Source organism: Arvicola amphibius, chromosome 8 (assembly GCF_903992535.2).
Source record: "Arvicola amphibius chromosome 8, mArvAmp1.2, whole genome shotgun sequence".
Taxonomy (NCBI): Eukaryota; Metazoa; Chordata; class Mammalia; order Rodentia; family Cricetidae; genus Arvicola; species Arvicola amphibius.
The window spans coordinates 12,414,251-12,427,891 of record NC_052054.1 but is presented as its reverse complement, the minus strand read 5'-3'; the positions used below and the strand labels follow the sequence as shown (position 1 = coordinate 12,427,891).

The window sequence follows — 13,641 nt, the reverse complement described above, 5'->3', positions numbered from 1 at the left end:
GTTTATAGAACAGTATACATGGAAGATTCCCGAAGCCCTAGGCTCAACCCCTAGTAGTTCACACAGAAAAAGGCAGTCCATGCACAGGAGGAGTTTGTGAAGATATGCTTTAACAAGGCGTTGAAGCGATAGCTACTTTCTCTCACACACAAAAACTTCTGTATGCCAGCAAAGCGATGATTCAGAAAGCTGGGCTTGATGGACAGGCATTTGTTTTGATTTAAAAGATGACATAAAAGGAACAGCTCTTTCAGTTCAGACCTTTAAGTCTATGCTCATGCGTGTGAGCCTGAAAACCAGACAGCTGAAAAAGAATGCCATAGTAGGAGATAGAGAAGCATGCACCAGAGAGCACTTGGTAAATACCTCCTACAATTTTAGCTGACAAAGACCCTCATCTTGTCTTGGCTAAGCATTTTGTTCTTTCAGTCTGGACAGGATAGGCTTTGCTGAGTCAACAGTGCCCCTGCCCCCATCTCTGTGACTTGGGATGACAAAGGCTTGTTTCCCAGTACAGGATACATTGTTCATTGTAGTCCACAGGTAACTGGGTCTGTGCTACTCTCTGAGACCTTAGGCTGACAGAACAACTGTCCTGAAGAGCGTGTAAGCTACTGCAGCAGAGAAAGTTGTGTCTTCACTTTGAAAGCTTTCTCTCAGAACTGACGTGTTACCTTGTGCTTATATTCCCTGAGCACAGCAAATGATAAGGTCAGGCCTGACTTCATGGAGGGGTGTGGAAACAATTCTACCATGTACCTTGGGGAGTGGCTTGTCACAGGGAGAATTTAGGACACCGAGACCCAGTTTCTGGCCCCCTCAAATGGTTAACTCTCACTTCTGTTCTGAAGTGACATTGTCTCGGAGGCCAGCAGTCTTTTCCTGGCCGGAGGTGAGGTGTGTGTAGACAAGGACTCAGTCCTTTTCCTTACATATGAGGCTAGAGATGGGGTTTCCTCTAAGGCATCATCTTTTTGCTTTTTCAGCTTTATTAGGATATAGTTAATAAGCAGAAATGGAATATATTTAGCATGCATAAGCTGAGACCTTGACATTCATATACAATGGGAATGGTCACCATCACCAAGCTAGTTGACACAGTCACCACTAAACACATTTATCAAGTGGGCTTTGCTTTATTGTGTGACTCTAAGTAATCTACTGCCTTGGCATATTTCATATGTCCAAAGGGCCATCAGCTTCAGTCAGAATGCAGCATAGCAGAACTCTCTTGGCTGGTGTAAGCAAAGTTTTATACCTGTGCAGCCTTTTTCTTATCCTGGCCTTCATGTCCACCGAGTTTGGATTCTCACATAAGTGAGATGGATCAAGCAGTGCTTGCTTCCCTGTGGAGCGATGTTACTTTCACCCTCTCTTGCAGTTGTTAGTGCCCTGGTGATCAGGTGTTGGCTGAGGTTTCTGTCCCGCCTGGTCCTGTAGCTGTTAAGTCCCAAAGAATCACACAGAGGTCTACACCAATCACAAACTGACTGGCCCACTAGCTCAGGCTTCCCATCAACTTTTAATAACTTATATTAGCTCATTATTCTCGTCTATGTTAGCCACGTGCCTTGGCACCCTTCTTGGCCAGGCAGTCACATCTTACTTGCTCTGTGTCTGGATCATGACTGCAGACTGCAGAATCCTCTTCTCAGAATTCTCCTGTTCTCATTGCTCCGCCTTTACTTCCTGCCCGGCTACCAGCCAATCAGCATTTCATTAAACAAGTAATGTTTACAGGGTAAAACCATTGTCCCACAGCAATCAACGACAACAGTGTTAATTGGTCATATGCAACTTGGGTGCTGCTCTCTGCCAGAGATTTTCTGCTTTTGAAATACCCGGCTAAGTCTCTCACAAGGAGAGAGATTCTCCCCGTGGCTAGGGGCTGTGACATTAGTGCAGCTAAAAATGCAGCCTTCCTTCATGACCTAGGAGTTTAAGAAAAGTCTCAGCAAAGTGGCAGTTAAGAGAAGAATCTCTAAGTGTTTTGAATTTTCCCAGTGACTCACAGCAACTGTTTGATTCGCTCCTTGAAGCAGAGGTGTCGGTGTATAAATAAGAACCACCACAGGACATGGTGTAAACACACTGGGAGATGCTAGCGTGATTAGTAAGAGCTGTTTGTGTTCTGGGCTCTGTTTTTAGCACCTGGGCCTTGGAAAACCCTCCTCCATTGCCCAGTGGTGGCTTTCCTATAAAAGACACCCAGTGAATGTGATCTGATTGGTTTTTAGATGAAATTTCCAAAAGAAAATATCAAAAAGAAAGAAAGGGAGGGAGGAAGGGAGAAAGGGAAGAGAAAGAAAGAAAGGAAGGAAGGGAGAGAGAGAGAGAGAGAGAGAGAGAGAGAGAGAGAGAGAGAGAGAGAGAGAGAGAGAGAGAGAGAGAGAGAGAGAGAGAGAGAGAGAAAGCATCTCCACAAGGTGGAGTTTTCAAAATAGGGACCCAACTCAATGACCCCTGACCTAGTTTCTTCTCACTTTGATTTTGACAAAAAGGAAATAGTGTGAGAAGCTCACCAACAGCTGAGTAGTTGAGTGTTGTTATATGTTTGATGCCTAGCCTTTAATGGCTGAGCCATGTCTCTAGCTTTATTGCTTTTTCTTTCCTTATTGTCTCTCTTCCTCTCTTCCTTCCATCCTTCCCTCCCTCCTTCCCTTCCTCCTTCCTATCTCTCTCTCTCTCTCTCTCTCTCTCTCTCTCTCTCGTATATAGTGTTCTATCTGTTTGTTTGCCTGCATGCCAGAAGAGGGTATCAGATCTCATTATAGATGTTTATGAGCCATCATGTGTTTGCTAGGAATTGAACTCAGGATCTCTGTTCAAACCAGTCAATTCTCTTAACCTCTGAGCCATCTGTCCAGCCCTACTGAACTGTTCTAACCTTTTCCTTGCAGCTATATTAATCTGAGCTGGGTATTTGGTATGTCAGTGCTTTTTGAACTTGGAGTGAGCTCACTGCTATCTTATTTATTAACTTATTTATTTTTGAGGTAGGATCTCGCTCTCTAGCCCAGGCTGCCCTGGAACTCACTAGATAGCCTTTGTTGGTTTGAACTCGTGGCAGTCCTCCTGCTTCAGCTTCCCAGTATGCTGGGTTACAGGTGGAAGCTACCATTGACAGCTGGTTTTCTCCCATTCAGCAATGAATGCTCCATCTGTCAGCTGCTTTCCATGAAAGCATCGGAATGGATGTCTTATGCTTGTAGCCTGACTCGGTGACAGGCTGGCTGTGTGTTCCGTGTCCCCAGCTTTAGCAGGAGGCGGCAGTTTTTAAGTAATTGTAGAGCTTGTTCAGAGTGGCTTGTGTTTGAGTTTGTATTGGAACCAATTTTAAAGTCAAGAGTCACATCTGAGGCGTCCTCTGGTGCCTAAAGTAAAATGGTTACTCAGATAAAAGGAGTTGGACCAAAGAGTTTACTTCTTTTTTCTTAAGATTAATTCTCTAATTAAATAAAAATGCAAGTCTTTAAAAAAAAAAGCCCAATAACCTCCAGTTCCTAGGCAGTACTCCTAGTGGATTATGAGTCCTTGCAGCATGGGTTTTACTGTATGAAGGGGAAATAGGATGGTAGAGGTTATTCTATAGAAGAGTCTAAGCCTGGTTGGTTGGTCAGAGGACTTCATTTGCAACAGACAGAAGAATTGTGTGTGGCTCAGTTCTAATAGTGTCAGCTCCCAGCCCCGCCCACCCCCGTGGTTATTTTCTAAATCAATAGTTTCACATGATTTAGGAGAAGAATGGATGATAAGAACATGAATCCTTTCCTAGAAGATACCGAATCATAGTTAGCAAAGAATATCATTCTTGGTGGGCGACGGTGGGGCACGCCTTTAATCCCACCACTCAGGAGGCAGAGGCAGGTGGATCTTTGTGAGTTTGAAGTCAGTCTGGTCTACAAGAGCTAGTTCCAGGACAGGCTCCAAAGCTACACAGAGAAATTCTGCCTTGAAAAAACAAACAAACAAAAAGAATATCATTCTAGAACTCTTTACTAGTATGTTTTAAATATGCTGCCTAATTGATTTGGTATTGAACTCAGGCCAGGTTCAGAGAGCCCGTGCCTTCTTGTTCACCTCTTTAAATTTGACTCCACTGGTATACGTGGGATTGGGTGGTGCTGTTTCTAAAATTCTTTCTGGTTTGGAGATGTGCTGATTCGGGTTGTGTTTTGTTACAAGGCTCTTTGTATCACCTTTGTTGGATGTAGCCACCTTACACCGATGCTGTATAGAGGGGGCAGTTGCTGTGGCTACCATAGCTTGTGGTGATGACCAGCTGGTAATCTGTGTTGTGTTTAGGAACCGCGGTCCAAGGAAGGCAGCGAGTACTTCGATAGTCACTCAGACGGACTGAACACAGACCTGCAGGCATCCACGCAGACATCTGCCTTACTGTGGTCAGGGGGCTCAGTTCAAACCCTGCCTCAGAGAAGCGAATCCACTCACGTGATCGGCAGTGATCCCCTCCAACAGAACATTTACGAGAACTTCATGCGAGAGCTGGAAATGAGCAGGGCCAACATGGAGCATGCGGACACGTCCACAGAAACGGTGGAGTCGAGCAGCGAGTCCCTCAGCTCCCTGGAGCAGCTGGATCTGCTCTTTGAGAAGGAGCAGGGAGTGGTCCGGAAAGCCGGGTGGCTCTTCTTCAAACCCCTTGTCACCTTGCAGAAGGAGAGGAAACTGGAGCTGGTGACTCGGAGGAAATGGAAGCAGTACTGGGTGACGCTGAAAGGTACGTGGGCTGAGGTTCACTTTGACGTGAGGAAGTATGAAGGATATTGTGTGTCTGTAACACATACACACGCACATACACGCAGAAGCCGGAGGACAGTGTCAGGTATGCAGGATACTGTGTGTCTGTGTAACACACACACACACACACACACACACACACACATACATGCAGAAGCCGGAGGACAGTGTCAGGTGTCATTCCTCAGGGGTTGTCTGCCTTATTTTGAGACACAGGCTCTCTCCGACTTAGAATTCTCCAATTTGACTAAACCACCTGGCCAGTGAGCCCCAACATCCACCTGTCTCCGCCTTCCCAGCACTGGAATTATATAGACTATCACTATGCCTGAGTTTGTGTTTCTAATGTGGATTCTGGGGATCAAACACAGAGCTTCATATTTGCAAGGCAAGAACGTTATGAACCGAGCCACTTTCCTAGCCCTGACTTGAAAGATTGCAAGCTATCATTTCCTAGCATGCTCCACTGTAAACACTTAACAAGTGTATTTAGTTCTTGACTTAACCATTTATATGTTATTCAGTCCAATAATCAATCATTTTTAAGTATATTATTTTCTGTATATGTTTCTCAGCCACTCTTTGATACTTTGCTTGTGTCTAGAGTAGCATAAAACCCTAAAATTACTGTCGCGTATACCTCACTTGTGCTATCTGGGATGCGTATGCTCAGAACTCCCAAGCTGTGCCCTTCCTAGATGGAATGTTCCCTAGAAGGTTGGGCCTGCATCCTCCCCTTTCGCTGACTAAGACAGGCTAATTGCGGCTACTACTGCACAGCTGTTTCCTTGTTCACTTATTCGGGGTTGGACCTGGGGCCTTGGACATGCTGAGCATATGCTGAGGGACTATGCTACACTCTCAGTGTGACCTCCCTCCTCCCCGCTTCCCTGTGGTCCTTTTTTTAGAACAGATGAGGATTTGTCTTGTTGAGGGAAGAATGCCTCTCACACGCAATGCCAATTAGCAACCTGGTTGCTTTGCTCGCTGTCGGTGTAGGGGTTGGAAGAACTCCATCTTGTGGGGTGGTGAGATGCCGCAGTGAGCACAGCCCTGACTAATGCAGGTGCAGACAGGAGCTGGAGCCTGCGCCTCAGCAAAAGCCTGCTATGATTGTCAGAGAGACATGACAGGGCATTTCAGAAGTCATGATTGGATGTTCCCACCCCTACTTCCATAGGGAAGAGAGCACAAGCACAAATCACACATGTCCACAGCAGGTGTGAACGGCCTAACATCCCTCCCTCATAGCTTTCCTGTGCACTCTGTTTAGGAATTTCCGAACCCCTTCCCTAACCTTGGTTAGTAGGCTTCATCTCTTTATTGCCTTATAAGCTCCTCTAGTAAGTTTCCCCAGAGGACAGTGTGTGCCATGTGGGAAGGGCCCAGGATCCAATGACTTCTCATTATGGGTTATGTTTCAAGATTGGCTGAGGAAAGCAAAGAACAGACCTAGTTTTCATGTCCCAGTGAAGCAGGGAAGCAGGCTGTCATGCATAAGAGGAAAGATTTGGAAACATGGAAGAAAGGATCAGCTCCGGGAAAAAATTGGGAGGGATAAGGAAATTAGGCCTTAGCTGACTCAGGACAAGGTATGGAGTTTGCTGAGAAGTTTTACAAGTGCAGAAAGGTTTAAGGATTGTATTTGTAGGGCATGGGGATTGCGTTTCCAGCGTGACAGGATGGAAGTAAAGGTAAGCATGTCTTCAAAAGATAAATGTCACCCTCATCTCCGTCATTAGCGGTCTTGGGATTCTTTCAAGGAGGTGGCAGTCTTCTTCCTTTTGCCTGGTCGTGTGTGACAGCCTTTTCCTAGGGAGATGACAGGTCTAGAGTAACAGGTCTAGAGTAGCAGGTATGAAATCCCTTCTGTGGAGCAGGCCTTCGATCCAATCCAAAGCCTTGGTTTCCCCCATAACCTTCATGTCTCCATTTCTTCCCTCTGGGAATTCATTATGTTAAGATCAACTTTCTTGGCTTCAATTCTATAAATTATAATGTTGGAACTAATGTATTTTGGTTAATCTTATTTGAACACACACACACACACATATATATGTGTGTATATAATTAGAATTTGGAAATTATTCTTAAGGTGATCATGTGGATAAATTGGAAATGGTTTTCTGTAGAACGGGATTATTACTGAACTATCTTCTTGTGACCTGCTGTCACTGATGTATGCAGTGCTAAGTAGACAAAGACCAGAGTTGGAAGATAGAACATTTAACGGGGACCATCTGCCTTAACGGCGACCATCTGCCTTTTCCAATGAATGGCTTTCCCTGCAGTTCACAGGGTTTCCTTGGCTGGAGGGTTGTCAAGGGCACTCAAACTCACGGTATCCTGTGATTGAGAAGGAGGGTGCTGAGGTGAGAAGGCCAAAGTTCATATCTCCGCTCCGCTGTCATCTGGTCTGGAGCACCCACATATGTGACCGTATCCCCAGTTTCTCATTGCTGTATTGGAGTATGTCACTCTGAAAACCTTGCAGGACAGTTGTGTGGAGAGAATCCCTGGGGAGTAAGGCGGAGGCACACTGCTTTGTTATTGGTCATGATGTCACGTTGAGTGCATCATCTGGTTTTCATTCTGGTCTGCACATGCCAGGGTTGCCTTGTACATATACCAGCAGCCTCTTTTGCAGGTGTCTGGGAACATTAGGGATGGGGTATCACTTACCTCTCACGCCTTTTCTACATTCTCTGGCCCTGCGGCAGGGGTGTCATTCTGCTTCTGTCTTTCCCAGGCTGTACTCTGCTGTTTTATGAGACTTATGGAAAAAATTCCATGGATCAGAATAGCGCCCCACGCTGTGCCCTCTTTGCAGAGGACAGCATCGTGCAGTCTGTCCCAGAGCATCCTAAGAAGGAGCATGTGTTCTGCCTGAGCAACTCTTGCGGAGATGTCTACCTTTTCCAGGTACTGCTGTTGTGCAAATGGGGAATGAGGTGATGGCACAGGAGTGAATAAAATGAGAGCAAACAGGATTCAAAAGGAACTTGGATGTGAATCCAGTAAATGCTCCATTAGCTATGGGATGAGGGTGTGAGCAGGAGACTGTGGCTTCTCATCCCTACCAGTGCCAAGACCTGGCCATTCCTATAGCAAGCATTTGTCAGGTCCTTGTGAAGTTCCAGGCTCCTGCCTGTCATATCAGATGAGGACAAAGAGAAAATACTGTGAGCTGGGCTCTGGGTGTAACACATGACCTAGGGAGGGCAATGTCTGAGAGTTCCAGAACTGAGATCTTTTAAGAAAAGCCTGGAGATTGTGGCCAGGGAAGAAGTTTCAACCACTCCCAGGATTCCTAGGAAAAGTCAAAAAAGCAGCTTCTCAGGTACACTAGACCCTCCTAGACTAGTGTTGTGAAAGCAACAGCTGCCTTGGAGATGGATATCTGCCTTTGGGGAGTTTTGCAATTTTATAGAAATGCCTAGCATGGCGGTGAGTCCCGCAGGCTGATTGATTTCTGGTATCATTGTTGAGCACCTTGTGTCTGTTGAACACCTGTGTGTGTCTGTCGAGCACCTGTGTGTGTCTGTCGAGCACCTGTGTGTGTCTGTCGAGCACCTGTGTGTGTCTGTCGAGCACCTGTGTGGGTCTGTCGAGCACCTGTGTGGGTCTGTCAAGCACCTGTGTGGGTCTGTCGAGCACCTGTGTGGGTCTGTCGAGCACCTGTGTGTGTCTGTCGAGCACCTGTGTGGGTCTGTCAAGCACCTGTGTGTGTCTGTCGAGCACCTGTGTGTGTCTGTCGAGCACCTGTGTGTGTCTGTCGAGCACCTGTATCTCCTTGACACTTTGGACTTTGAACAAGTAGGTTTATGAGAGTGCACAGAAGCCAGGCAGGGTGTAACCCACACCTGTACTTGGGAAGCTGAGGCAGGAAGATCACTGTGACTACAAGATTATTTTAGTCTACTTAGTGTTTTCCAGGTTAGCCTGAGCTACACAGAGAGACTATTTTGAAAAACAACCACCTTCACCACCACCAACAACAACCAAAAATCCTTACAGGATTGCTTTTTAGCATGAATGTAATGTGTATGACATGATGTCACCTTGGGTGGACAGACCCTTGTTTTCTGTCCCTGAGAGCTGTTTATTTGTTCCTTGTTTTCCTGACTGCCATGTGCAGGTTTCTGCCTTTTATTTCCATGCTGATATATCCTGAGAAAAATCAACTGAGAAAAGGTTTATTTTAGTTCATGACGCTAGGTCATAGTCTATCGCTGTGGGGAAGTCACTGTATGTGTGGAGGAGTGCAGCTAATCATATCATATTCACAGTCAAGGGCAGAGAAAGAAACAAATGCACACACACACACAGACACTTCTCAGCTCACTTCCTCTACTCTTACACAGTTCAGAACCCAAGTCTAGGGAGTGGTGCCCTCTACTTTCAGCCTGGTCTTTTCATGTCAGTTAAAGCAGTCAAGACAATCCCCCATAGACATGGCCACAGGTCAACCTACTCTAGACAGTCCCTCATGGGAAATCTTCCTGGGACATCCTCTACTGTATCAAGCCAGCAGGTAGAACTAACCAGCATAGGCTCTATGGTCCTTCCTGCTTAATTCTTGATGTTCTTTCAGGATCTGTGAACCTGAGTTGGGAGTTTGTTTGGGAAACTAAACTTGTGTGTGTGTGTGTGTGTGTGTGATAGAGAAAGAGAGAGAGAGAGAGAGAGAGAGAGAGAGAGAGAGAGAGAGAGAGAGAGAGAGAGAGAGAGAGAGAGAGAGAGAGAGAGAAGAGATCATTTTGGAGATAACTGGTGCTCAAATAATCTCCAACACTTCCTCCATCCCATGTTTAGGCCACGAGCCAGACAGATCTGGAAAACTGGGTCACCGCCATACACTCAGCATGTGCATCCCTTTTTGCAAAGAAGCACGGGAAAGAGGACACGGTGCGACTGCTCAAGAGCCAGACCAGAAGCCTGCTTCAGAAGATCGACATGGACAGCAAGATGAAGAAGATGGCGGAGCTGCAGCTGTCTGTGGTGGGCGACCCCAAGAACAGGAAGGCCATCGAGAACCAGGTACCACCAACTGTGTGCCACTCACGGGCACCAACATGCGCTCCCATGTGTGTTGTCTCCTCTCTTCTCAGGTCTTCCCTCGCTACATAGTGCACATATTAATGTATCTTAGCGATGCATCTGGTTGAAAGCATGAAAAATAATTATGAAAGGTGAATCTTATTGCTAAGATCACTTTAGTTAGAAAGCAAGCCTGGTAAATATGACAATAAAGAACACTCTAGAATGAGCGCAATTAGGTGACACCTGGCGTAGTCTTCAAATGCTTGGAGAGATCACAGGGTTGAAGTTGGGCTGGGAACTTGAGAAAATGGTGAAGATGACTCCCTGGAAGAAGATGCCTTGAGACATTGAGTTATGCTGGGAGAGGGGATTTCCAGGCTTGGAGGAGGGCAGGGGTCATTTGGTTTGGGACAGATGTAACAGAGAGCACCCGGCACAGAAGTGTTACATTGGCATGATATGTACTTGGCACTCCGGTGGGATGGCCACCAGTGCAAAGGTCAGTGTCTTTCCTGTAACAAAGTCCATCATCAAAGTGGTTTATAAACAATAGGAAGTTATTGTTCATGGTTCCAGAATCTGAAAGTCCTCTGTCAGGGCCTGAGCAGATTCTGCTCAGATGGAGCTGGCTTCCCTGTGTGGAGGTGATATGCTGTCCTGCTGTCTTCTTATATGGTGGAAGGAGCAAAGGAATTAATTCTCCGTGTCCCCTTCATAAGGGATCTCATTCCCAAGTTCTTTTCCACATGACCTACTTACCTCCCAGAGAGTGCCACTTTCCAGTTCTGTCTCCTTGGGAATTGAGACCCTTGATGTGGAAATCTGGGGGAGACACACAAGTCAGGCCATACGGAGTTTGGCACGAAGACTTGGGTGGATTTATTTTATCCTTTTGTTGTGAGTTAGATCTTAGTTCTCACATGTGTTGAAGGTGTGATCTCCCTTCAGCGGTGTTCGCAGGAGGGGCCTTGAGGAGGTCATTGGCTCACAAGGACTATGATGTCATTGGTGGATGAAGTATTAAAAGTAGTAAAAACATTAGGAGCTGGGGCCTAGGTGGAGGAAGTGGTAAGTGAAGGCCTGCCCTGAAAAGGTGTATTTTGTCTCTGGCCCCTTTCCGGCCACCATGAGGTGAGTAGCTTTGTTCTGCCCCGAGCAGTCCCCCGTGTTCTATCTCACCACGGGTCCGGACACAACACAGCCAGGGGACCATACACCAAAATCTCAGAACTTGTGAGCTGATGGGGTCTTTCCTCCTCTAAGTCGATATTCTCAGGCGTTTCATCACAGCGATGGAGAGCTGACTGCCTTCTTGGCGTTGAGGGTTGGAGCTGGATGCAGTGTTTTAAGTTGGGGAGGAAGCACAGTGTAAGTAGCGATTTCAGGAAATGTTAGGAGGACAGAGCCACTAAGGAAAGACAGTGCGCAGTAAAGTGGCCATGGTCCGGGTGTTCAGGTACGAAGGTCTCGTAGCAAGTGGCGTAGAAATGCTTGCGAGTCTCTGTTTTTTAAGTAGAAAATGCCAGAATGCAGTTTTTAGCAATTATTTAGAATTACAGTGCTGAATGGAACCGTTCTTGCTCACAGAGCCCAGGGGAAAGCAGAGGGTGGAAGAATGTGGGGTTTGTCCAGAAGATGGGGCTTCCCACCCGGAGCCCAGCTTGCATTCATTCTCTTTTCTGTGTTCTGCTTTCATCTGGGAAGAGCTCACCCGGCAGACAGGCCTAACCTAGGGCAACAAAACCCCTTGTTCTTCGGCTCCAGCACACAGGGACAATGTTTCCAGAGGAAAAAGCCCAGAGTCTCCAGCGAAGGAAAGAAGTAGAAGAAAGACTTCACAGGGAGAGGTGGAGTTACATCCCTCATGCTTCTTCATGTGTGCAGCACAATACCAATCTGTAGTCTCCATCCTAGACTGGGACTTTCGGTTGTTTTTTTTTTTTTTTTTTTTTTACCGAGGTAGGAGGGTTGCTTGTGAGTTTCAGGTGAGCCTGAGCTACAGTGAGACCTGGCTCAAACAAACAAAACCAAGAGAGTAAATTGTGTATCTTATTGACCTCTAGCATATGGGTGTGCCTGAGAACAGTGCCCTGCTAATCACTTTTAAAGCAAGTCTAGGTAATTTAGTATCTTAGTGTATCTGGTCAGTGATTAGCTCTACTGTGTCACGCGGTGGTTAAACTATTTTAGGGCTCTTGTTAGGGGAATAGTTTGCTTAACAACTTGCTTTCGCTTTCTCTTGCTTTTCATTGTCTCATGGAAGGCCTCCGGAGCACACACAGCTTTTGAATACTGCTTTGTCTCTTTTGTTTGTTGATACCTATGGTCCAGAAGCTATCCTAATGCTTCAGTTTGCAAGAGCCTCCCAGTTATCTGTGGTGTGCAGGGTGTGTCCTAGGTTTAATGCCCAGATTCCACATGGCAGCTCGCAACATCTGTGACGCCAGTTCCAGGGGACCCGACACCCTCTTCTGGCCTCTGTGGGCACTGCACACGTGTGTGCGTAGATGGTAGACATGCAGGCAGTGCATCCAGACACATAAAGTGAAAAAAAAATGTCAGTGGTCTCTGCCTGTAAGTACATTCACCCTTACCCCACTCCCACATACGTCCTTTCCATATATTTTGTTGCATTGTTTGCAGTTTGTGAATGAATTATGGATTGTATCTCATCACTTCTGATCTCTGATGGGCAGGGCTTGCTACTCTGTAACTTTTTACACACATCTGAGAGTATTGGGTGGTTAGGTGGTCCAAAGGGGAGCTCGTCTTACAAACTGAAATCAGCAGAGCCTGTTAGGGTAGGTCTATAGTTCCAGCTACTTGGGATGCTAAATCTAGAAGATCAGAAATTTGAGCCAGCTAAGGCTACATAGCAATGACTGGCCAACCTGGGCAACTTATCTGGACCCTGGCACAGAGAAAGGAAGTCAGGCTGCTGTTGTAGCTTTAGGTGTAGAGCATTTGTGTAGTGCAGGGCACTATCCTTTGAGGCCCATTGCCCACTCTTTGGCAGAGTCCTGTTGGTCATTTTGAGTGTAGCTTCCTGATACCATCTTTTCACTCTGGTTTTCTTCACCCCTGCTGTCAGTCCTAATCTCCCCCTGCCTCCCCCACCCCTGCCTCACAGTGCTCTGCAAATTCCCGATGAGAAGATCTTTGGTTGAGTTTCAGAAATTCTGCCTTAAAGTCATCTCACCATGTTGGATTTTTATTTTTTTTTAAGGCTATAATTTAGTCAACTTTCCCCAGTGGGTATTAGCGGGAGTACAGCCACTGGGCTCAACTCTTCCCAGCTCAACTGTCAGGAAGTTATAGGGAGAGCCATTTGCTCTCCATTTGCTAGTTTCCAAAACCTAAAGAAAGCAAGTGTGTAATTGGATTGAAGTCCAGAAGGTTTCTGTGATTTTCCAGGTTCTTGTGCCTCAGAAGAAAGAATAGGACCCAGGCACATGTGTGTCGAGGTAGAAACAGTGGTGGTTATTAAGAATGAGGAAAGCACTCTCAAGAATCAAGAATGATGGTGGGCCCGAGAGTGCCCAGCTGGGAGTGGCGTGCCTATAGGTGCCGTTCACGCTGTGCCCACCTTCTACCCGTTGTGTGTATGTATTGCTCTTTTCTCAAACATGCTCTGACCCTTACACAGACCCTGGTCTGGGGGTATCTAGTCTTCTGTTAGCTGAATGATTCACATGTGAACCTCAATACATCTTTCTCCAGGTCCTTCTCTTCTTGGCTGGCGGGTACTTTTAAGTCTCCATCCCACTAGGAAAGTATTATCTATTGTATCCACAGGCCTGGACCAATGAGGCCTAGTCCCATGCCTCTTTCATGTGC

At 46.4% G+C, this 13,641-nt stretch overlaps 1 protein-coding gene across 1 annotated transcript in view; it reads left to right on the top strand.

Annotated features, from left to right (window-relative positions):
• Tiam2 (TIAM Rac1 associated GEF 2) overlaps window positions 1–13,641 on the top strand; it is a 141,437-nt gene that overhangs the window by 33,665 nt on the left and 94,131 nt on the right. The window contains exons 4-6 of the mRNA XM_038338851.1: window positions 4,306–4,741; window positions 7,511–7,683; window positions 9,577–9,801. Coding sequence (XP_038194779.1) covers window positions 4,306–4,741; window positions 7,511–7,683; window positions 9,577–9,801 — 834 coding nt within the window. The remainder of the gene's footprint in view (window positions 1–4,305; window positions 4,742–7,510; window positions 7,684–9,576; window positions 9,802–13,641) is intronic.